Raw genomic sequence first — 26224 nt, forward strand, 5'->3', positions numbered from 1 at the left:
CCCCTCAGCAGGGGCCATTGGTTCAGGGGCTTCTATACACACAGCTCTTGCCAAACTAATGACCTCCTTTCATCTTCACCAGTGGTTGAAAGTGTACTCCCTGTTTGCCTGCCCATGCGCAGTCTGGAGAGCACCTGTGTTGCTGGTCCACATGCACATCGGGCACTCTGCAGATGATTGTGGATGCTGTGTCTCTGGGGCCTCTCCAGGAGCTAGGGAGGATGTGGCTCCCAGCTCTGCCACTCCCATTGGCCCTCACGCTTTTGGCTTAGTTCACTCGCGGCCATATTCGTGCTTCCATTGTGGCTGGCATAAGTAGATGATACCTTCTGATTCTTTAAAAGTCAGGCGTGAGACGTGTATCCAGGAAACTGAGGGGCAGAATCTATTTCCTGGTAAAGTTAAGTAATCACAGCCCTGAAGTAGGTGGTGAGGGACAGAGCTCAAGTCAACGAACAGCAGGGATGAGGCTGGGTCATTCACCAGGTGTCCCCTGCTCAGACTGGTGGTGAGCCTAAGTGAGGGTGCATTCATCTGTACTCCTTAAACCCACGAAATTTTTGCATAAAATGCTCAGCATGGGGACGACGTGGATTCTAGAAACTCCGACTGGACTATGTTCTCTACAAATTCTCCTGTTGGGAGGCAGACGTATTTGTTCCTTTATTTAGTAAATGCTTCTGATTTTTCCAAAGGAGGAAATTTGTGCCCCAGTCTCTGCCTTGATGACATTAGCTCAATACGCCCACAGGAAAGGGGAACCGGCATTGGAGATGTTTATGGAGCTCCTGAAAGGGCTGAGTCCCTTATGTTAGCTAACAGGAGATTCTGCTAGGCTCCTCCCAGGGGCTGACCTTATGTCATTATCTGCCACTGTTACCTGCCACCACTAGGCACAGGTGGCCTGACATACAAAAGGACTGCTCCTCACCTCAGTCCCCCCCACCTTTCTCTGTCCCCTTCCCTCTCTGCCCTCACGGCTCTGCTTGTGTCTATCTGCCTCTACCCCTTCTCTGGGCCTAATTCCTTCCCCCCAAACATCACCTTTTTAACCAGGTCTGTTGAGCCTTGGCATGGGCCCGCCAGGTACCCATCTCTTCGCATTATATTTTATAACACCTTAGCCTTAGAACCTTAGAGCAGGCCATCAGCTGAGACTCCTCTGTGAAGTGTACAGGGATAGTACATTGTGCCAGAATGTAGGGAGGATTCTGGGACATCGGCACATCACCTGGAGCTGGAGCTCATCAGGGTGAATGCGGTCCTGGGCAAACAGACCACCAGGGCCAGAGCTCAGAGAAATAGCCATGGGGATGACGTCTTCTGCTGGAAGACTGGGGTCACTGAAGCGGGTTCTGAGGCAGATACTGTGTATCCCTAGCCACAAGTGTCACTCACCATAGTTAGCTTGTATGTGGGAAAGGGTAGCAATGGCACCATTAGGAATGTCCTCTACAGAGGTGTCCAAGGCACCGTGTTCCCTCACTAGTCTGTGACAGCACTCGTAGGCTATCCAGTTATCTACTTAGAAATAATTTTTCTTCCATTCACTCAAGCTCTGTCTCTGTCTCTCTGTCTGTCTGCTGCTTCTCTTTCTGTTTTTCTCTCTGTGTGTGCATGTATGTGCCAGAGAGAGAGAGAGAGAGAGAGAGAGAGAGAGAGAGAGGAGGGAGGGAGGGAGATACAGACAGAGACACAGAGGCAGGCAGACAGATAGAAACAAAGACAGAGAAAGAGAGTAGAATAAAAGAATACCTTAATAGTAAATTCTCTCCCAGGCTCCCTCCGGGACAAGGAGAAGGGAATAAGACTGTCATGGAGATGTAGCCATATTGTCATATCCTGCTGAGGGAAAACATTCTTAGCTCCAGCCAGTATTTCAGTTCTCCATGATGCATGTGGCATACATCCAGCTCTACTGCCCTCCCCTCTCTCCCTCTGCCCCCTCCTTTGTCCTTCCCTCTGTCACTCCACTACAATATAGAACAAATATCTTAGAATCTTTCTCCAGTCAAATAAAAGCCATGTTTGGCCCCTGGTTACTGTATTATGGGCTCAGCTGGTTTATTTGTCCTCATCCTCATTTGGTAACCAGGGCTGGGATTAAACAACGCATGTTAGAAACCCACATAGTGTTTGACTGTGGGTGGCCGCACTCCCTTTGACCTTCTGCTCACTGACATTTGAATTCCATGCAGGCCATACTCCATGATATCGGGAGCTCAATATGGTGGAGGGATGTCTTGGGAAGCAGTGGGCAGATTGTACCCAGATTCCTCTCTGTCCGACAATGATTGCCCTCAGCGTTGATCTCTGGCTATCCTATCCCCTGATGCTCTCACACAGAGCCATGGCAACTGCTTGCACTTTCTGAGCCTGTAATGAGTTGGGTTCACATGAATTTTATTTTTGTAAATGCACTAGATTGTCGTCTGTTTCTTTGTTCATTCAGCAATTGTGTCCTGAGGGCTTACTATGTGGTAAGCACTACTCTATTTGCTTGGGATGCATCAGTGAATGAAACAAAGAATGTTCTAGCAGGAGAAACCAAACAATAAACACAGTATGAAAGCAATTTGACATAGAGTGCCTTAAAGGGATACATGCTACCAAAGAAAGAGGACATAGCATAGGTCGGGGCATCCAAGGAGCCAGGGTCAGGGGTGCACAGTGAGTTGATCTTTTGTAGAGGATGGTCAGGTAGACCTCATGCAGGAAGGCGCTGCTGAGCAAAGATTTAAAGGGAAGAAAACAAAAGGAGTTTGGCTTTTCTGGAGGAAATGATTCTGTGAGGAGGGCGATGAGGTTCAAAGATGCCAGGAGTAAGCATGGCCCACTTGTTGGAGAAGCAGGGATACAGATGTGTCTGGAGAGGTAGGAGCTAGAGCAGAGAGCTCCAGGAGGGCAGAGTCTGCCTATTCTGTGCCTAGTTTGGGACTGGAGCAAACAGCCTCTGAATGATAAATCCCCATTAGCATCCTGGCTGGTGTGAGCTGAGCCAGCCCAGGACTGACCCTTTGCTAATTAGCCTGGGCTTTCCCTTTTGATGGGAGCAATTTTCAGATCACTGACAGAGCTCATGTACAATTCAAATGTGCAGTCAGGGGCAGGAAAACACAAAGCCCTTTTCCTCTGCATGCAAAAGGAGCAACACATCTGCTGAAGAGTGGAGAAAACAGGGTGAAATGGTCCCCGAGGGCCTTCATCTAAAGGAAAGCCTGGGCTGAGCTAGCCTCATAGTTGTTATAGATGCCTCTACCAGTGGACATTTTTAAAGTGTCTGAAGGAAAAGAGAAGTCTGTGCCTAGCAGCTGGTGAAGACAGGTCTTTGGGGGCGTCAGACCTCTCCTCCTCCTTGTCACTGGATGCAGAGTGCCAGGAACCTCAGGGAAACACCTTGGAGGGGCCATCATTCTCCTACATCCACTTACTCCCAGATTCCTATGATGAATCACTTTATTTATTAATTTTTTAAATCTTTATTCACTTGAGTATTTCTTATTTACAGTTCGATTGTTATTCTCCTTCCTGGTTTCCAGACCAACATCCCCCTAGCCCCTCCCCCTCCCCTTCCATAAGGGCTTCCCCTCCCCATCCTCCCCCCAACAATCACATTCACTGGGGGTTCAGTCTTGGCAGGACCAAGGGCTTCCCCTTCCATTGGTGATCTTACTAGAATATTCATTGCTACCTATGAGGTCAGAGTCCAGGGTCAGTCCATGTATAGTCTTTAGGTAGTGGCTTAGTCCCTGGAAGCTCTGGTTGCTTGGCATTGTTGTTCATAAGGGGTCTCGAGCCCCTTCGAGCTCTTCCAGTTCTTTCTCTGATTCCTTCAATGGGGGTCCCATTCTCAGTTCAGTGGTTTGCTGCTGGCATTCGCCTCTGTATTTGCTGTATTCTGGCTGTGTCTCTCAGGAGAGATCTACATCCGGCTCCTGTCGGCCTGCACTTCTTTGCTTCATCCATCTTGTCTAATTGGGTGGCTGTATATGTATGGGCCACATGTGGGGCAGGCTCTGAATGAGTCACTCCTTCTTTAAAAGGGGAACAAGAATACCCTTGGCAGGGAATAGGGAGGCAAAGTTTAGAACAGAGACTGAAGGAATGAATCACTTTAAATGTGACCTCTGGTTCTACCTGGAAGAGGGGCTGGAGAGCAGTGTTGCTGTGTTTCCAGAGTCAACGTTGCTCTCTCCCCATCTCTTTCCCTTACCCCATCTTTCCGCTCTCTTCCTGTGATCATGTTGCCAACTCATTTTTCTTCTTCCACCCTGTGCACAAATCCTGGGATATGATGCCCAAGTATCTATCCCCAGGGACCCACGGTCAGGAGAAACAGCCACATCCTAGGAGTTCATGCTTCAGCACCACGGACAGGGCACCACCAGTCACCAACTTCTACCTGTGTCACAGTTCTAGGTCCATCTATGGAAAGGTGACTTTGAGAACCTCATGTTATTGATGGAACAGGGTTTTGAGTAACAGAGGGACCCAACCATATCCCTTGTCGGCAAATAGCGGAGTTAAAGACTCAGACTTTTGGATTCTTGCGGTTACACCAAATTAGGAATTTCACCACTTGTTTGATTCAGCAGCTTCTTGCTGTATTTGTTTAGTCTTTGTGTGTTGGCATGCATGCACACATGAGCACATAGGTGCCATCGTGTGTTTTTGTGGGGGCCAGAGGGCAACTTGTGGGACTTAATTCTCTCCTTCTAACATGTAGGTTCCCAGGGGGTTTGATGAGGACTTCAGGTTTGAGGCCAAGTAACCCACTGGCCCAATTCTCATGCAGGCAAAGGACTTACCGGTCTCCTTCCCTTTGGACTCAGGCCATTTCCACTATGAAAATATCAGTCCAAACAGTGTTTATGGATAAAGCTGCAAATGGAGTCGGTGTCTTGCCGTCCAACACATACAAACCAAGCGCGGTGACGTGCCACATTCTGGCTGTGGATTTGGTGGCAAACCCACTGCAGTTTTACACTTTCATCAGTCCATTTCTGTTTGCCAAATCACTGTTCTTATTTTCCTCCTGGGAGGACCTATGTGCACAGCTTTTCTCTGTGTGGTTTGCCCTGGGTTGCTGTATCAGAACTTGCTGTTCACGGTGCATGCTCTAAATGACAGACAGTAGGCAGGAGCCTAGGAGTTCCTGTGATTGACAGCTGAGGAAAGAGTTCCTTAAGCCAAAGGAACACTGAGACTACTCCAGGAAGAGGTTAAGCTTCCTACATTGTGCCAAATAGAGTGTCTACATCTTCCTTCCATGCATGCATCCTTCATGAATGGTAGAGTAGTGGCTAGAGAAGTGGAATTTTGCCTCATGTTGCCTAGGGCTAATTTATGTTTCTATAACCTATTAGCTACTGATCTGAGGAAAATGATTCAATTTTCCTGAATCTCAGTTTAATCTGCAAAATGGGAATTATAATAGTGTCCATCTAATGCAGTTATGAGAGCATATGGGATGGATTGCTAACATATAAAATGCAGAAGACAGAAAAAAAACAATGAACAACCCATGACTAGACCCAAAGGTCCAGGAGAGCTCATGCTCTGATAATCAGGTCCAATACTATTCTTCATATGGGAAAATGGGATGAGTCAAGCCTTCGTGTCTTGGATGTTGGTTTATCTGCTTAGCTTTTTCTTTGCCCTGGGCCAAAACCATAGCTCGGGGATCTTCTCAGATTCAAACAACTCGGTAATAGTTCCCTACTTTCATTCTTAATGGTCTACCAGGCTCAGACTGGCAAATACCTGTCCCTAGACACACCTGGGTACTTTGGTTAGTGTGACAGAGGGGCATGGTATAACCCAATCAGCAAGGGTATGCCACCAGCAGAGAAGAGATATCATTGCAGCCCAGAATCCGGGATTCCCCCAGTAGAGAACAGTCCCTGTCTGGTGGCAGCTGATGGCCAGAAAAACAAGCTACATCTGGACATCCAGGCAGAGAAAATCATATTTGGTCCACAGCGGTGGCTTCCATGTTCAGTGTATCTGAGAGAATCCGAGAGCCTGGAGGTAGAATTAGGAAGCCGATTGGCTTGGGATTATTCCCACAGAGCAATTGGTTGTGGTCCAGGGACAGACTTGCTGCTTTGTCCCTCCAGCTGTGCATTGTCTTCTGCCTTCTTTATTTTTTGCTGCCCATGTTGAGAGGAAGAAGGAGCCCCTGGTCTGTTTCCCTGTCCCTAAAGCAGCATGACTATGCTCAGCTCTTTCTAGTAAATCCTAGGCTCTTACCTGTGGTGCTGGAGGCAGAGAGTAGTCAGGGCTGTGACTTTGGGAGCTTGTCCCCACATGGTGAGTGAAACCCTTGGAGCTAGCCAAGGGGAGGGGCAGTGGGGTGGGATATCCTGAACTTGGCTTTTGCTGCTCTGGGTTTGAATCCCAGTAACACACAGTCACCAGTTTCACCCTGAAGGGGTCCCTTTGCTCCCTTTCCTTGACATACGTTAACAACACATAACAGCGTGTTTCTTGCAACACTATCATGTTGTATGTTGTACACAACAGTGTGTTTCTTGTAACACTATCATGTATATGTTGTACACTTTGGTCATACCTCCATGCCCCACATACACACATACATTGTACTTTCTTGTCCTTTCTTATCTCCCCTCTTGGTCTCCTTCTATGTCTCAAATAATCTTCCTTTCATTTTCTTACTTTAGTGACTTTGCAGAGAGAGAGAGAGAGATTAAGAGAGACAGTGTCTGTGTCTGTGTGTATCTGTGTCTCTGTATGTGTGTGTTGTTATGGATGTCAAGGGGTATGTCTATGGAAGGCAATGAGTCTGCTTATATTTGCACGTGTGGAGGTCAGAGGTTGACATCAGGCCCGTTTCTCTATCACTCAGTCTGCACATTGGTTTTTTGAGACAGGGTCTCTTACTGAACCTGGAACTTGCCGGTTTATCTACATAGAGTTCAAGTAAGTCCCCTCTCTCCCCCAGCACTATGGTTGCAGACAAATACAGAACCATCAGGCATCTACTACTACTACTACTACTACTACTACTACTACTACTACTACCACCACCACCACCACCACTATACTATTACTACTACTACTAACATGAATTCAGAAATATGAATGCAGGTCCCCATGCTCACAACAGCAAATACCTTATCAGCCCTTTGTGTATATTTTTTTAAAAAAATCTAAATTCCACACCTAAATCTTGAAAACATGATATTTGTCGGCCTGAGTCCAGCTGATCTGCTCAATGCAATGGCTTCCCTAACTCCATCCATTTTTCTGCAGATGACATAATTTCATCGTATGCGGTTTTAAACCTTGAAGAACTCAAGGCCTTCACCTTGAAGTGACAAGGCCAGAGGTGTAACAGCCATCGAAAAGGGCCGCTGCACAATCTCTGTCTCCCTCCGTCTCTGCCCCCTCTTCCCCCTCCCTGACTGCCCACTCACTAGCCCTGCCCTAAACCAGAGCTGCCTGGAATTAGGCAGCCTTCCCCGGCCCTGCTGAAAGAAAGATTAAATTTGGCTTGTGCCGCTGAGATTCTCACTGGAACCGGGGAGTTCCTAACTTGGATGGGGGAAATTACATCTTTATTTGAGACTTAGCGTTTCTATCAATCATGAACACAGACTACACAGAGCACCTTAGGATTAGCTGCACCTGTGAATTTGCCCCTGATATGATCACAGGTTATTTCCATAAAATATTACAGTGGCTAAAAGCATCTCCACATAGCGGGCTTCAAATGACAGCCATTATCAGTTCTGCCCGCTTGCTTGTGGTGGCAGTGCCTGGACAAAGGCAAGGGCTTCTATTGCTGCATAACAAAAATCTCAAAATATTTTGGAAACTGTATTCCAGCATAATTGGCTGCCCTTTGCAATTCTTTGTATTTTTTTTCCCCTTACACAAATTGAAGACATTGTTTACAAAGGGATTGCCAGGTTGCCGAAAGGGGACTGTGGTACAAAAAGAGGGAAGAAAATGTCCCAAAGTGAATGCAGAACGTGAGAGGTTAGGTTCCCCTGTGCATTAGGGAATCAGAGCAGTCGTTCTCAACTGGGTGCGATTCCCCAAACTCTCACCAGGGGGCACCTGTCAATTCGGAATCAGTTTTTGCTTGTCCTAGTGGGAGACGGTATTTCGGCTGTCCAATGGCTAGAGGCCATGGACATCACTAAGCTTTCTCCATGCACAGGAAAGGTCCACCGGCAGACTCTCAGAATGTCCGTAGTGCCGAGTTTGAGCGCCACCAGGCTAGTCACTTTGCAGACCTCTGATTCTCTAAAGATTAAATCTACAGTGGAAAAGTAGCATGCGACTTCGTCAGAAACACCCACGCAACACCTACTGCACATCTGCCATGCATCCAGGAATGTGGATTTACCGGGATCGTAGAGGTGGAGTGTGCTCTGTGGCTGCAGGGTGGCTGGACGTGACCTTGTGAATGTCTGTGCAAGGTGCTTGGGGGTGCCAGGCAGTGTGCTGGAAGATATGCTGACACATCTTCCTCTCATCTGACCTTTAGACCTCTGTCTCTGGGCGGGGACTCTAAGCTCTAGCCATGCCCTTATAGGAAGACACTCACGGATGTCTACAACATGTCTTCCATAGGACCTCTTTGTTCTGCAGATATCCTAATGACTGTCAACCTGTGATCTTCTTGAAGGAGACTTGGCACATTGACATCTGTGGTTTCTCTTGTCCGAAATTCATCTTATTGATATATTCCTCGACAGCTCTTCTCTAGGAGCGTTCTGACAAGGAGGAGAACTAGGTCAGATGTACCCGTCAGGTGAGGCGTACAGGGATACTGGCATTGGTGCTCATTACTTATACTACCCTCATTGCCCCAGTGTTTGCTGCTTATAGGACCTAGAGAGAAGAGAACAGCCTCTCTCACTGGGCCAATGAGAAGGAAGGACTGTGGGACACGCACACTCAGTAGGTAAGGGAGCAGTAGTCAGAGAAACGAACCTGTGAGTCAAGGCCTTTATCGGGGTCCAGAATGTTATCTAGGTGGCTTCTCCATCATGTGTTATAATTATAATTGGTAGATTTAGAACAGTCAGGCCCAAGGTTCTGGAGACCATGGGGTGATCTACACGGTCCATATGGGGCTTAGGGACCAGTGGAACAACTTAGGTAGGTCCCATTCCCCTGTTCCTTAGGCCAGTGGTCAAAGCTGAGGTCTGGATGGATCCCAATGAGGAAAGGGAGGGTTAGAGAAGCAGTTGCACCAGGACACTTAAGGATTCCTCTCATGGGAGAAACACCAACCTATGTTCCAAATGGACAGCAAAGCAATGTGAGGTAGTAGGGAGTAGGCTAGATGGGCGAGCACATGGCCCTTACTTCAGGGAAAGACAGACACTAAGCAATGTGTGACGATGCAGTGGAGATGCAGGAATACTGAGGACACACAGCAGGGACTTGTGTGTTTGTGGGGTGCCAGGTAATGTGGAGGTCCGGGAGGTTCTCTTGGAGGCTCTAAACTAAAGGATGAGTGGAATTGGTGAGAGCAAGTTACAAAGAATGTTTTCGTCAGAGAATGGGCAAGTCGCAGAACTCAGAGTGAGTGACAGCAGGGAGAATCAAAGTACCCCAAAGGGCTCTGACTCCTGATGGAGTATCCTTTAAGAGGTGGCAGGATGCAAGGTGTGGGAAAAGAGCAGGGGCAGGCTCATGACGACTCATGGGTTTCTCAGCTGGGCTCAAGGGAGGATACAGCTGAACAGCTTCAGGCAAGAAACAGGGTGTCTTTGTTTCTTGGAAAGGGAAGAGAAACAAGTTTGCACCCCGGACACTAGTGAAATTTCCATGTAAACTGAGTGTGGAACCATGAGTTAGGCTGACCATGTGAAGATATTCCCTCAAACAATTAGGCAAGATCAAGAATAAACCAGGGAACTCCGGCTCTGAACAGGAGGGGCCAAACCAATGAGGGTCAAACTAGTTTCTGTGAAGTGTTCAGGATGAAGGAAGATTGTGCTGGACTGAGAAATGATTGAGGATGAAAAGACGGAGCCGTGTGTGTGTGTGTGTGTGTGTGCGCGTGTGTGTGTGTGTGTGTGTGTCTGTGTGCGTGTGTGTGTGCGTGTCTGTGTCTGTGTGTGTATGTCTGTGTCTGTGTGTGTGTCTGTGTGTGTGGGTGTGTGTCTGTGTGTGTGTGTCTGTGTCTGTGTGTGTGTCTGTGTGTGTGGGTGTGTGTCTGTGTGTGTGTGTCTGTGTCTCTGTGTGTGTCTGTGTGTCTGTGTCTGTGTCTGTCTCTCTGTCTCTGTCTCTGTCTCTCTCTGTGTGTCTGTGTGTGTGTGTGTCTGTGTCTCTGTGTGTGTGTGTCTCTGTGTGTGTCTGTCTCTCTGTCTGCCTCTGTCTTTGTCTCTCTCTCTCTCTCTGTGTGTGTGTGTGTGTGTGTCTGTGTGTGTGTGTCTGTGTGTGTGTCTCTGTCTCTCTCTCTCTCTCTCTGTGTCTGTGTGTGTGTGTGTCTGTGTGTGTCTCTGTGTGTGTCTGTGTGTGTGTCTGTCTCTCTGTCTGTCTCTGTCTCTGTCTCTCTCTCTGTGTCTGTGTGTGTGTGTGTCTGTGTGTGTCTGTGTGTGTGTCTGTGTGTGTGTTTGTGTGTGTGTCTGTGTGTGTGTCTCTGTGTGTGTGTCTGTGCGTGTGTCTGTGTGTGTCTCTGTGTGTGTGTGTCTGTGCGTGTGTCTGTGTGTGTGTCTCTGTGTGTGTGTTTGTGTGTGTGTCTCTGTGTGTGTCTCTGTGTGTGTGTGTATGTAGTTTGATCGTCAAGAAGGTGGGAGAGGGGAGTGTCCTTCATCACCCAGCCACACTAGGAAGGCTCTGAGGAGGTGGCCTATAGACTGAGCATGGAACAATGAGTTAGACAGAGCAGGGAAGGGTAGAGCAGGTAAACAGCTTAGCACTGAGGGCCTGAAGGACCGGACCCGGCAGGTTCACAGTAAGGAATCTGTTTGTGATGTATGAAAACCCCGAAGGCACAGCAAGAGGAGTTAAACTGAGTGTAGCACCATCGTCCCTGAGGATGAGCAGTCCTCTGCTCTTTCCTCAGGGGGTTATGAAGAGCCAGGGATGCTGCTGGGCCAGCCTCTGCCATCTGCATTCAGGCCGCCCTTCCGAGAAGCATCACAGAGATGGGCCAGTGGCCAGTGGTATACTGGAGGTGTTTAGTGATGTCCCCAGGACCGGTGGGACACCTCCGCCATGATGATTTATCCAGCATCTGCCACCGTATCCTGCAATTCCTCTTCAGGCAGGTTCATTAGCTGGAAGGCTTTGGCAGATCGCTAGCATCTGCCCAGACGGCACTCCTAGACTCGCGGCTCCAGTCTAATTGCCTTCTGGCTGTCGCGCGCCTAATGTCCCACTGGTAATCTCCAACAAAATTTGTCCAAAATTGACCTTATCAGTCAATAAATATTTACAGAATTGAATTGAATTTTCCTGCCAAATTTCTCAAAAGAGCTATCTTTTAAAAAAAAATATCATTATTTGTAGACACCACAACTCTGTGCCTAAAACACCTAAGGGAATCAGCCGAGAAGTTTCTAGAATTAAGAACCTGGTTGGATGTGAGAAGAATATGTAAAAATCAATAGGTTTTATGTATATTAGTCATAACAAAAAATAGGGGAAAAAAGTGTTACTTGCTAGGGCAACAAAAAGTATATCAACTTTCTGAGCGTAACCACAAGCAAGATGGGGTAGGATTTACATAAAGAATGGTCTCTGTTCCTTGAATTTATTGTGTGCCAAGTACTCTACTGAGCTATTAGCAATGTTGCCATCGTTACCATGTCTTTCTGTCTGTCTGTCTGTCTGTCTGTCTGTCCATTTGTGGCTATCACAGAAGTGATTTTCTTCTTATTTATTTACTTACGTGTAATTTATTAAGGCTTCTTTGTACATGTGTCATGGTGCACATGGGGATCAGAGGTCAAGTTTTGGGGATCAATTCTCTCCTTCCACCACGGATTCTGGGGATCAAATTCTAGCTGTCAGGTTGTCTCACTAGTGTGGTGGCTCATTTTGCAAGTGTTGGAACTAAGTCTTAAATAGTTTAAATTAGTAGCTCATATGGTGGGGAGTGGTCAACCATGACAGTCAAATCCAAGGCAATGGCTTCCAAATTCTACGGCTGTAACCTATTCACCAAGCCGCCTCCCAGATGACCCAAATATAGGCCAATGGAGTTGGTGGGTGTTTTCAGAATGTTATAATAAGATTCATTCATCTCACTCAGTCTACTCAAAAACTATGTACTGAGTTTCTGCTGCAGCCAATTATTATTGGATTGGGTACTAGAGAAACAATCTGAATACAATCTCCGGGAGCCTCTTGATGAAGACAGCTACATACACACGCCATTATATCACCGTCGGTGGAGGCTGCGCCGTTCAGAATGAGTGATGAATGGGCTGCAGCGTACTTGAGGCTGCCTCGAGAATTCTGAGCGGGCTTCTGGAGGAGGTAATGATGCTCTAAGTGCCTGCAGTTAGCTTGGCGAGGAATAGTCCGTGTGCAGAGCTGGGCGGGCAATTAGTACTCATTCATTCATTCTCTAAGCCTCTGTGAGCATCTGCTAAGGGCCAGGTGCCTGCCTTGGGGGCCAGAGAAACTGCAGAGGATAAAGAGGGATCTGCCATCATGGAGGAGGCTCTTTTGAAGGTCAGGTGGCCCATATAGTACCCAAGTCAGAAGTGGTTCTGCTGGGGTCATTGGTGTAAAAGAGAAAGGCCTGGTCTTCCCTCATGGTGGCCTCTGAAGCTGTGACCCTTAAGAAATGAGAGTGTCAGTCAGACCTGCTGGTGAAGGGAGAGGTTTGTAGAAGCCTCTGGCAGGGTCACAAGGAGGGGATTCGATGAGCTAAGGGAGCATCCAAGATATACAGCAGCAGGTAAGAGGCTGGTGATCAGGAAAGAGGCGAGGAGGAAGCAAGCAGTGGGTGCCTTTAGACTTTGCGGGTCAAGGAAGGACTTTGTCTTATTTTCTGCTGACTGGGATGAACAGCTAGCTAACAGTTGCTCCTGGCGGAGTGGACTTTGTTGATGTAAACAAAAGAAGATTATTACTGGGAGTAAGAGAGATAAATGCAGCCGTTCATAAAAGCAGAATGCTATAATCTGTGTGAGGAATCTAAGCAAATGAAAGGCATACAACTAGGCGGAAACCAACACTGATTACACACACTTGGGAGGACTAAAAGCTTGATTCTATAGGGGGAAGGCAGACTGACAGGAAACAGCAAGTCCTGACGCAAGAATGGAGGGCAGGACATACAGAGCGCTCTCTGGGTCAAATGTAATAAAGATTAGAAGACTCATGGGACGCAGAGAGGATCTACGTACCATATACATGATATATAAATATGCAAGTTGTTAGAAAACGTTATAATGAAAAATGAGCCAAGGATTCTATCAGATAGGTGAACCCCAAGGGGAAGCATTTAAATGATTAAGGAAAAGTGAAGGGTTATATCATGCTGTGTGTCTACCAACTGAGGCAGGGAAATCAAGAGTTCTAAGCCTGCCTGGGCTTCATAGAAAGACTCAGTCTCCAAAAAAAAAAAAAAAGAATGAGAGGAAATGGAAGAGGAGGAGGAGGCAGAAGAGGAAGAGGAAGAGGAGGAGGAAAGGGAGGGAGGAGGAAGAAAGGGACAAAGGGGACAGGCAGAATAAAGAAAAGCAAAGGAGACTTAGTGAGCAAGATTGCTTTGGACAGTAAGTGTGGAGACTCCAGTTTAAATCCACAGCACTCAGTAAGAATCCAGGCACGGCCATGCATGAGTTTGTAACCACAGCACCACAGGATGTGGAGAGAGGAAGAGCACTGGGGCTTGCTGGCCTCCAACCTAGCTACAGGTTCAGAGAGACACCCTGTCTCAGAGGAATGAAGTGGGAGGTAGGAAACAGGATGCTGATGTCTGCTTTCCTCTGCACGTGTTCATGGGCATGTACAATTGCATACAAACACCATATAACATGTGTACGTGAGTGTGAGCACACACACGCACACACACACACACACACGTGCACACACACTCAAAGGGAGACAATGAGATGTAGATTCTGAATCCATCAAGCTGGCAAATCCATCTACGTAAGAAAATCCACCATCAGTGCCGGCGAAGATGCCTTGAGATGGGCATTTGTAGACATGGCGACAAGAATGTAATTGGCACACACATTCTGGAAGATATTTTTGGAAATCTTGAGGCTAAGCTTCAGGGATGTTTATCCTGTTTGATCCAGTAACCCGAATGTTTGAAGGTTTGACATAGAGAAGTCATCTAAAAACAAATAAAGTCTAAAAACCAAAAAAAAAAAAATCCCTTCTTGTTGGGCAGTGGTGGAGCACGCAATCCCAGCACTTGGGAGGCAGAGGCAGGTGGATCTCTGAGTTCAAAGCCATCTGGGTTTACAGACTGAATTTTCCAGGCCAGCCAGGGCTCCACAGGGAAAGACTGTTTCGGAAAAACAAACAAACAAACAAACAAACAAGCAAAACAACAACAACAGACACCTTCTCACCCAGTTCTCTGGGGTTGCTTAGCTTTGTAGGAAATTGTATTAACCAGAGCCCCAGGGCACGGAGGACCATGTGGTTTTTCTAACCCCGCCCCCAGATGAGAAAGGGCGCCTGGTTGAGAGAGCCCTGGCATCATCAGCATTTCTGGCTGCAGCAAGCCGCCCTGGGTTATAAAATTCTCAACTCTCCGACGTCCATTTAATATCTGGGAGACTTCCAAATAAGCCCCACTTTCACCCCTCTCTAGCCACGCCCAACAGTGCCCTCTGCAGAGGTTGGTCAGACAGCCCGTGTTTACAGTACCCCAGCGGACAGCAAAGCTGGGTGCAGTGACTGCATAAACGGGCGTCCATGTTGGGCCTCTGGCCATGGAAACTCATTTTCCACTGCACTGCCTGGCATCCAGTCACCAGACCAGGTCCGGGTTGTGTTTATAAACGGGATTAAGAAAAGAAAAGATCCAGAAGTGATTTAGGTGGCTGACAGTAGCACGGTTGAGTAAACTCTAGGATAACCATACACTGGGACGACGGGCATCCTTTTAAAATGCAGTTTATGAACAGTTTCAGTACCTTGGGGGAAAAAAAAACACCCTCGTGTTGTGTTTACTGAATTGTTACAAAGGAAAACCAAGAAATGACCTAAATGGCCGTACTCAGAAGAGTGACTGAATACACTGAGATACACCCATGCCAGGCAATATTATACATTGATATAAAAAAAATAAGTTAGATCTGTAGCTACTGACCCGAAAGGTGTCCCGAACGTACTGTTATGTTAGCGAGCAAGTTGCAGAGAAATGAGCTAAACTGCAATCTCATTTTAAAAACAAAACCATAAAATGCTCTCCCAGAATGTGTCCATATGCTTGCCCGAGAGAAGAGGAGGTAGGGGCAGCGGGTTGCCAGCCTGGATGCTTACTTGTCTAACTCTGGTCGGTGCTCGAGAGAGGGAATACAGGGTGCCCTTCTAGCGCTAAGGGAGCGAGGCTGTAAATCAACGTATTTACGCCTGTGCATCTATGTGTGTTATAAGTCGACATTGCTTTTTTGTAATCGAAGGTTGAAGAATGATTTACTACAGAACCTTCCAACGGATGTGTATGGTATTTTCTAAACAGTTTTAACTGTGCATGGAAAAAATGAGAAAATGAGACTATTAATAGCTATTGCCTCTGAAGGAATGTGAGGCTCCAATTACTCCATCCTTTTAAACCTGGCCTGTGTTTTTCAAGTGCTCCACAAAGAGCAGGATGTGTGTCACTATTTCACATACGGTGGCCTTGCACCCTCTTGCCAGCCGGTCCTGTGTCTGCCTGGTATGGGCTAGCCTCTGCTCACCTTGCTCAGCCCCTCCTGCTAGCCTTTGCTATAATTGATCTTCTCGGCGGATGCTGATTGGATGTGCTGGAGCCAGGACTGAGCTCTCATGCTACACAGTCTTATTTCCAGCGGGACCATTTAGATATGAAACTTAGAGACCTCCTCCAAGACCCTCGTCGTAGTCTCTCGGTGACATCCTTTACTTCCTGTCACTGTCTTCTCTAAGATCTGCTCTCTGGGTCCCCTCCTTTGTTGTCTCTGCCTCCACCTCTTTCACCCTTATTGTCCCATGACATGGGTAGTGTTTTCAGGGTCCATTTGGGGTCCATGTTCTGGGATGCTCTGCTTCTCTCTTTACAGCACGAAAGATTATTGTCTTAGGGTTTTACTGCTGTGAAAAGACACCATGACCAAGGCAACTCTTAGAAGGGCAATGTTTAATTGGGGCTGGCTTACAGGTTCAGTGGTTCAGTCCATTATCATCAAGGCAGGGGCATGGCAGCATCTAGGCAGGCATGGTGCAGTAGGAGCTGAGAGCTCTTTATTTGAAAACACTGGCTTCCAGGCAGCTAGGATGAAGGTCTTAATATCCATGCCTGCCGAGACATGCGTCCTCCAACAAGGCCACACCTACTTCCCAAAGGTCACACCTCCTAATAGTGCTACTCCCTGGGCCAAGCATATGCCAACCACCGCAATCATTCCCAGATTCCAAGTCAGTGTCTCCAGGTTTGGGCAGCCATCCCCAGTAATAGAGATGGTGGCGCTGTTGGTATCAATGGTTGTACTAGACATGAATGAGGTCAGATATTAAGACTCTGAGGGGCCTATATGTCAGAAACACTCTCTGCACTCCTAAAGGGGTTCAGTTACAATGCTGCTTCCGTGGCTGGGTAGAGGCTCTATCTGGTCCATGACCTAGGCCACTGAGGCTTATCACAGGATGGACGCAGTGGAACAAACCAATCAGTGAGTTGATGTAGTGACATCACTGGGCTTCTGCCAGACTTTTAAGGTCATGAGATGGAGCAATTTTGGTGCCTGTAGTAGAAAGGGGTGCTCAGGGCGTGGTGCCTGGGCCCTTCGGAAAGCTGAGGCATGGAAGCTCTACTTCTTTATTCTTGTGGATGCTATCTGGTTTCTCTTCAGTCGTGAACTTGTTTCTACCTTGTCCAGTGCTCATGTCTAGTGTTCATTCTATTCACCGTTATTGGAAAGCAGGACTCATGCTTTCTGTAATGAAGGTATTACTCTTCAACCTAATGTGTGTATGCCTTTTACATACACACACACACATACATACACACAAACTCACACACATAAACACTGTCACACACACACATACACATACACACACATTCACATAAACATGCTCATACAATTCACCTTCACCAACTCACACACATACATACTTACACACACACACTTATACACGTACACACACTCACATACACACTTGCATAAAACCGTCAATCTTACAATATCTTTAAGAAAACTAGAAAACCACAGATACTCATTTATTTCTATTGTCTCTGATAACGTTATAACATGGATTTTTTTAAAGCACTTTGTTAATCTTTTATTCTATATGGAATTTACTTTGATATATGATCTGAAGATAATTATTTCCTGAAATAGCAATGTTTTTTTGGTTTTGTTGATTAAAAAACCTCCTTTATCTCAGTTTTGTCTCTCTCTCTTTCTTTCTTTCCTTCCTTCCTTCCTTTCTTCCTTCCTTCCTTCCTTCTTTTCTTGTAGTGCTACCTCATGCTGTATCTGATCACTGACACCCTTCCTCCAGTTTCCACATGCCATTCATGATACAATTTATTATTCTTTATTATGAAAATACTAAATTTTCTACCCTTTAAAAGACAACACATTGTCCAAATAACCCATTTTTCAAGTTAAATTTAGGTATCATTTTCCCAGAGTTAAAACATGTCCTTGGGCTTTTGACGAGCATTACATCAGGCGGATAAATTAGCTTTTCAATAACTTTTTGAGAGGTTAATATTATAAATTAACCTTTCAGTAGTTAGGCTTTTCCACTCAAGACTCCATCATTTCTCTCCAATTATCCTGATTTTTTAAAAAAAATCCCTCTGTACAACTTCTTTCCAGAAAGTACTTACATGTTTTTCTCCCTCCCTCTCTCCCATCTTCTCTCCCTCCCTTCCGCCATTTTTCCCTCCCTCCCTCTACTTCTTCCTCCCTCCCTCCCTCTATCCATGCCTCACTTTGACCCTCCCTTCATCTCTCTCTCCCTCCCACCCACCCTCTCTCTCACCTATCCTTCCTCCCTCCCTCCCTCCAACCTTCCCTCCCCTCCCCCTCCCTCCCCCCATCTTTCTCTCTCCCCGTCACTCCCTCCTTTTGTTTCATGACACTGCGGGTGGAACACGAGGGCTTCGCCCGTGTTACGTGAGCCCCACATCACGAGCTACTTCCAAGAACCTGCCTACACACTTGCCCCAAGTTTATTTCTGTGTACACCACATAGCTTGTAGTTGCCGATGAGAGGAACTCTAGCCTGCTTTCATCTGTGAACTGGCGTCGACGAACCTTATTGACTTTTGCATGGTTTGCATTGGGTTACTTTGCTGAAATTCCTTCTTAGTCCTAATAGCTTTATGATCGATTCCTTTGGGCTTCCTGGGCACATTAACATACCGTCTGCCAGCCTTCTCTTTGCATCTCCCTTTCTCATTTCTTTCTCGGGTGTTGCATGCTGAGCTTTTCCAGTCAGGCACGTGGTCCTCGGGAGGATACTGACATCCCTCTCTGTTTTTTGAGTCCTATCAGATGCTTCACCTACAGTACAGGGGCTGATGAATGGAAGGCAGTGTTCTGCTTCCTTCTGAATGCTTATTTTAATCAGAATTACATGCCTAATTTTATTAAATGCCTCTTTAGCATTTATCCAGAAGCCCTTAACTTTCCCACCCTTAATGGAATACTTTGTATTAAGAGATTTCTTAATATTAAAGTCATTTAGAGATTAAGCGTCCTTCGTCAGCTAATCCCTAAAGTGGTTTTAAAAAATTAGCGCTGAGTCAACTTATCAGCGCCATCATAGAGGAAGTGGCTCGACTATCTGAAGTCCCAACACCGAGTCACGGTAGTTGAGGCTCCATTCTTTAATTCCTCTCTGCTCTAATTCAGCCTCTGTAAGGGGAGATATTAACAGTGTCCATCCAATGTCACTATTGTGAATACCATAAGGGCAGAGGTCTTAGAGTTGTCTAAACAACCATTGCCTGAATATAAAATCCTACTAGGTGATGGAGAACTGACTGTGTGCCTGCCTGCCACTGAGAATGCAGGAGGTAAAGATCTCCACTCACATGGTTCCCGTTCTTATATTCATATCTTCAAATGTCCATATGGATGCATGGAAGTATGCCAGCTTCACCTCTGTTTGCCAGTAGTGAGAAAATGTAGATGCACAGGACTGAGGGGACACTTTGGATGGTAAGCAGGAGTACAGGCAGGGAGGGATTCCAAAGCATCAAACCATGTAGAGACCCCCGTAGACATGAGTTTTCTTTCCTTGTTGATGAGCAGGGAGGAGCCACTGGATGTTGGAGGCCGTGGTGATGGGGGTGACTGAGTCCTGGTTCTGTCTTGAAAGGGTGCCTCTGAATGAAAAGGGCCAGAGTATGTGACTGAGAGTCGGGAGTCCAAGGAAGAGCTTGGTATAGGAAGGTGGGAGTGAGATAGATAGAGACACTGGCCACCGGGCTGTGAAGAGAAAAAAGTCACTTCCAGTCTTATTTAGACTTTGTGGTGGGGTCACCATCCCATCCCCAAAGTGAAGGAGTAGCAGGTGTGGGAAGAGTGGGTATTCATTCCAAATTAAGTCTGGAGCCCAGAGATAGCAACTGGCTCGCACTGTGCAGTTGTACACCATCAGTGCACTAATGGGAAGTCCTCTGGGCTAGACAGAGACAAGAGACTCCACCATTGAACCTGGAAAGGAAGCAGAGCCATCAGATGAGAGGAAGAGGGTACAGTGGTATGAGAGGAAACCACAGTGTGGCTGCTTTTAGTAAGGTTCAACTCTAGCAGCAGCATCAACAGCACGGGAGATCCAACTAGAAACACTACCTCGCCAAACCCTCCTACCCTGACTCACTATCCATCTGAAGCTCTCTTTGAGCCAGATACAGCTGGCAAGCACAGGGTGTAGCCTGAGCTGCAGCAGCTAGTAGTGTGAGGGTCTCAAAGAGGTCAGTTAGCAAGAAGATAGGTGGCATACGCCCAGCACATCTGGTCTCTGATCTTGCCGTACCTGTTCTCAGGTAGACATGTAGGGACAGTAAGGCAGAACTGTTGAGCATAGAGAAGGATCAAGAGGCAGGCTGTGCTTCTAGTCGATCTGGCTGTGAAGGAGAGGAGAGAGTTGGGCTTCAGAAGGAGTGGTGTGGGGTTGTTTTTATGAAAGGTAGAGTCTGGAATGTATTTGAACTGAAAAGACCCCAGTGGTGAGGAAACAGCAGGGCATGTACAAGACATATCCTTAAAGGGCCAGGAAGTGTATGACTACAATAATCCCATTTAGGCGGAGGAGGAAGAATGGCAGTGTGAGGCAGATGCATTGGTAGCTTACATTCTCTAGTGAGGGGAGGGGGATGAGGCCATCAGCTGAGACTAGGGAAGCTGTAGGCAACAGAGGAGGTTTGAGATGGTCCCCTGGCTTGGTTGAAAGGTCTATAATGCAGTCTGGTTGCGGTTGTGTCTGACTTTAAGCTATCTGCATTAGCTTTCCTCCTATAGAGCTGTCCTGATGCTCCAATATAACTGAAAACAATGTGCCACACAGGGATAGGCTGGGTGCCAATCCCAGGGCAGCCCATAGGAAGCCCTCAGTAAAATGATGGTTCTTTAACATTGTACTTCCGCCTCCTGGAAACTCCTGGGAGGTTCTAGTGGCCTCACTGAACTTTTCCCTTTCCCTCTTCCAGGCCAGAACTGCACATTTCATCTTCAGGGTCCCAATGGCACAGTGGAGAGCCCCGGGTTCCCTTACGGCTACCCCAATTATGCCAACTGCACATGGACCATCACCGCGGAGGACCAGCACAGGATCCAGCTCGTGTTCCAGTCCTTCGCCCTAGAAGAGGACTTTGATGTCCTATCAGTGTTTGATGGCCCACCGCAGGCAGAGAACCTTCGAACAAGGTACCATTCTCCCCTCTCCTCCCTGTTGCAAGCAGCTGGGCCTGAGCCAAGCTTGGTGAACAGAGGGATTCTGCTTTATTACTTAAGTTTACATCAACCTGTATTAACTACACATAATAATGCATAGAATGTATTTTGATCATAAGCGCTCTTTTGTCCCTCTCCTGCTCTCATTGACTCTTTTATACTGACTCCTTGCAATTTGTCTTCTACATTTATTTCTCACGTCTCTTTATATGTGTATGAACCAAAGAATTAAACTAGGGTTACTTAGTAGAGCCTAGGCAAAGGCCTTCTTTAAAGAAGTATGAGCACCTTAACAGTGCCTGAAGACAATGCATCTTTCTCACCTCCAGCAATTTAACTTCCTGAAATCCTCAGGAAGGGGCAGGGCCTCTTAAACCCCTTCCCTCCCTGAATGTGGATGGATCCAGTCTTATGGGGGCCATTGACTTCCTTTCTATGGGGCCCTCCCTCAACACCTCTGCTTGCTTGCTGTTGCTTTTATAACAAGGTTTTGCTATGCAGCTCAGTAGCTCAAACTTGTAATCCCCCCTGTCCCCACCTCGGTCTCCTGAGCGCTAGGGTTACGGCAGACCTCCCTCACCGTGCCTACCTCCTCGGTTTTCTTTAAGGCTCCCGATTCCTCCCTCCTACATTGTTGCAATATGATTGGCAGGGCTGTGTCAGACACTTGGGAAAACTGGGTAGAAAACAGAAGTTATAGAGAATTCCTAGTCTTTTCATTGACATTGCTTTGCCTGGCTTACGTATATTTTTGTCTGTCTGTCTGCCTGTTGGGTATACCCTCCACAGACAGAGAAAATGCTCATAGTTTCACCTGGCCCCGAGTCATGTGGGGCTGACGATTGTAAGCGATGGGTGGTGCTGTCACTCAGCATGGGTCTGGAACCATGGAGACGTTCTGAAATAGCCCTTGCATTTGGACACCTTGATTGTGGGGATAGATTGAGACTCTGAGCTGGCTCTAATCCTCTCTAAGTTTGTCATGTCCAATGGAAGCTCAAACCAGAGAGAGAGGATGAGATGGCTAAGAGCTATGCCGCTGCGTTGCCTCCCAAGACAAGGAGGTTGCAGAGGAGATTGTTGTAGAACGCCACCCTCAGTGGGAATGGCAGACTTCTGGGCAGTTAGTTCCACCACAAAAGCTCTCTGATTCGGTGACCTGGAGGCCGGCTACGCACCCATCATTAGATATGTTAGCTCAACTTTCTCACTTAAGCCTCCAAGCTTGTCAGAGACCTAACGGGTTCCTGGTTCATCAGCCAAATTCTGGGGTGTTTAGGGCGTCTGTCTCAGGCTTACTCTCTAAGCTAGCTCGCGGGTGTTTCTGCACACCTCATGTGCAGGGTGGCTCCCCCAGCCAGTGAGTCTGGGAAGCCTGCAGCAGAGTTAGGGTAGTGCCTTCCAGGCATGACAGGGCTGATCTGTCTTCCTATGATATTGCATACAGTGAGGCATACAGGTGATACTTAATGAAACCTTGTTAAAAGGACTAAAGTCCTCATTCATTCATTCATTCATTCATTCATCCATTCAATAAATATTCTGGGAATATTTGTTTCACACTAGTTCTGTCCCAAGTGCTGGGGGCAACCCAACAGCCAGCAGATGGAAGTCACTGTCACCATGGAGTTCACATGCTAATGTGAAGACAGGCATGAGCTATCTCAGTGGCCGGCGTACAGGCAAAGCAGTGCCAGGGTAGATGGTGGGACTGGATTTTGGAGGGAGGGCCACTGAAAGGGACACGTGACAGCTTCCTGTGTGGACATCTAGGGAATGTTTCCAGGCCACAGGCATGGGTGGCATTGGGGCTTTAGGGAGGGTGTTCCTTCTAAGTGCAGCCCACCCCGAGGATCGTCATCTGGTTACGTGGTGGCTCCATGGGTAGGTTACCCCTGCTAATGGTGGGCTTCCCACCATGTCACATTCATGCTATTCATTTCAGAAGAAGCCAGAGTCAGGCAGCATCCACTAGGAGGAAGAGCTGGAAGGATGCCTCTGCCGCTGAGCTCCCTTGGCTGCATGGGAGCTCACACATTGGTGCAATCCAGCAGGAAAAATGAGCCCAGAGAACAAGGGAGTGTGCCATCCTGGGAGGGGACGGTTGGTACTTCTGGCGGGGGTTCTTCTGAACCTTCACATTAGAGCTTACTAGTTGCCCCAGGTTTTCTCATTCATGAATCAGTTGTCATGTTTGTGTGTGTAGAGGAAGTCAGCCATTGTCACAGAATGGCCCAAGACTGTGTGCATCTGTCTTCATGGCTCCCGGGCATACCTCTCCTTCTTTGTGTATTCCTATGTTCTTTCCATCCCCTCATTCTTGACAGACATTTTCCTATTTTATTGGTCTTTTAAACCCCCCAGTGCTGGGGCCATCAATTTTATTCTTTCTCCATTATCCAACATATTGATTTCTACTTTTATCTTTCTCCATTCTTTTCTCCCACTTACCTTAGGCTGACGTTGCTCTTTGTGGGGGTTTCACGAATTGAATTAGTCCCATTATTTCTTGTTTGATAATAAAAGCATTAAGAGGCATTTTTCCCCTAAGTGCAACTCTGACCATATCCTGTAAATTTTGACGGGTAGTTGTTATTTCAGAAAGAGTTTCTAATTGCAGTTTTGTTCTTGCTTTGACTCTGGAGGCTTCTCCTCAGAATTTCAAGTATTATCTGTTTATTCTCTTAAAACGTATGATCTGCTTTTATTGCATTATGATTGGATTATGCCTCTCGACGTTAGGCGATTGTTGATTTTCCCTCTTCCCTTTAAGACCATATTTTATAAATGTTCTATGAGTATTGGAAAAAATCAAATATTTTTGCATCGAAGGATGAAAATTCATGTTATTAATCCTCTGGGATTTTTCCAATTTCTTATTTATTGTTTAATTGATATTCATCGAGGTAAGCAGGGGACTGCTCTCAGGCTCGCAGAGCTGTCATTACTGCAATTTATAAGTTTTAAAACACATCCCGTGTTTTGATGTGGGATCCACTGCCTAGACATAATTTTTTTTACATCGTCATGCATGCAGAATGGTGTGTGTGTGTGTGTGTGTGTGTGTGTGTGTGTGTGTGTGTGTGTTAAACACGCATGCATGTGGGTAGCCCTGCGTGCAGAAAGGTCAGAGGAAGACGTCAGACATCTCACTCTGTTGTTCCCTGTCTGTCTCATTTGAGCTGGCGTGTCTCACTGAACCTGGAACTCGATGGCGGGCAGCCAAAACGAGCCCCAGAGACCTCCCTGTCTCCACGCCCCCATAGCACTGAGGTCATAGGCTTGTGCATAGCCATCAAACTCAAACGCGGGTCCTCAGGATCTCACAGAAACTGCTCTTACTTAGCCAGTGAGCTGTCTCGCTAGCCCAAGCCTTTTTAAAATGAGTTATAGTCATTATTTTTAAGTGTGTGTGTTTCTGTGTGTGTGTGTGTGTGTGTGTGTGTGTGTGTGCACGCACTCGTGCCTGCCTGCCTGCTTGCATGCATGTAAGTTGAGTGAAGGTCCTCACAGAGGCCAGGAGAGGGCATTTGATTCCCTGGAGTTGGGGTTACAGGCAGATGTGAGTGGCCTGAAATGGGTCGCCGAAAACTGAACTTGGACCTCTGCAAGCCACTGAACCATTTCCCCAGCTCCCGGTAAATGTTTTTAAACATTGAGTCTTCACTGTGATTTTTTTTAATTTTCCCTGATATAAAAATTACCTTCCTTATCTAATGATTTCTTTCGCCTTTAATTTTACCCAGATACTAATATTGCCATCCCACCCCACCTTTTTTTTTTTAGGATTGCATCTATCTATTTTAATATGTCAATGACATTGTTTAGGGATGACTCTTATCCTTAAAACGTCACCGGGTTTTTAAGCGGTCCTAGCAGGACTGCATTCTTTAACAGCAGAGCTTGGTCCACTCCCCTTCAGGCTGTTTTGCTCACCCCTGATGTTTGATACCTTCTATTTTTAAGCTTTCTTGATGTCGCTTCTTTTCTCCTGTCTTCAAGTACAAGACTTCTTCACTTTACCCCCCATGACTTTCGCCCTGCTTGCGGTTGAAGTGACTTCCTTAAAGCATATTTTAAAGCTGCATCTCTCTGTCAACATCCTGATAACCTTTCCAGCAATGGAGCCTGAGTGGCTGGGCAGGCGTCTTCTGGAGGGAGTCTTGAGTCCCACAGAACTCTTTGTCTTTGTCTCCAAAGTTGACGTATCTCTTTCACACCTCGGGTCACAGGTGGCTTGGCGTCCCACCATAGCCTTGACGCTCCGTCTTGAATGGGACAACTAGCAGGTTTTTACCCTCTTGATGCCATTGTGAATGGGATTGATTTTCCTGATTTCATTTTTGCTAATCCGTAGAAATGCAGTTGACCTCACTGTATTGATCTGTGCTCTGTAACCTTACTGAATTCTCCTCTGCCCACGGTCCTGTGCGCATCTCCGAGTGAGAGCAATTTGACTAACGCCTTTCTAGTTTGGATAGCCCTGCCTTCTGTTCGCACAGAAGTACTGGCCGGAAGCTCCGGTACAAGACTGTACAAAGGTGGGCGTGGCACCGTGTCCAAGTGACGGAGAGGAAGTATGTCGTTTCCCACTGTGAGTTACGATATGAGAGATGCACACAGGAGGATGCCAGGCCAGGTGATAGCCAGGACCAGAGCAATAGAGAGAGGAGATGGGGTGGATTTTTACGTTGTGAGAAATAGTTATCTCAAGGGTCACAAGCATCTTCCTGGGGACTTGGAGGGAATAGAAAGCCACAGAGGATGATTCAGCAGTGTTTAGCTCAGACACAGAAAACGGTTCCTATGAGCCCGTAGTAAACTCCAGTCCACAGGAAGATGGGCAGTGCATACATGCATGTTCCATGCACATGCATATCCTACATCATGAATAGGCATATCATGTGTATTATGTAATGAACCGTGGACATGCATTCGGTGTTTGCAATATGTAGTACACGTACATCTGAGACGTGTGTGATATTGATGTGCAAAGTGTGTGTACAAGGCAATGTGTCCTACTCTCTGGCTAGGACATGGCTGACCAGCATGTTTTTGCACAGATGTTGTTCTTCATGTACTAAACAGGTGAGTAGTCTCTTCAGTATCATCCTGTGAGACATCACAGTAAGAGGTGTGTGTTTGCGTGTGCCTACGCAAAC

At 46.8% G+C, this 26224-nt stretch overlaps 1 protein-coding gene across 3 annotated transcripts in view; it reads left to right on the forward strand.

The window, feature by feature from the left end:
* The window catches only part of Csmd2 (CUB and Sushi multiple domains 2), a 569250-nt gene that overhangs the window by 51748 nt on the left and 491278 nt on the right, over window positions 1-26224 (forward strand). For all 3 annotated transcript variants that reach the window (XM_087548710.1, XM_087548711.1, NM_001446899.1), the window contains 1 exon segment: window positions 20819-21035. In XM_087548710.1, the coding sequence (XP_087404836.1) occupies window positions 20819-21035 (217 nt within the window).

Source organism: Rattus norvegicus, chromosome 5 (genome assembly GCF_021556685.1).
Source record: "Rattus norvegicus strain SHRSP/BbbUtx chromosome 5, alternate assembly SHRSP_T2T, whole genome shotgun sequence".
In the NCBI taxonomy this organism is placed as follows: domain Eukaryota; kingdom Metazoa; phylum Chordata; class Mammalia; order Rodentia; family Muridae; genus Rattus; species Rattus norvegicus.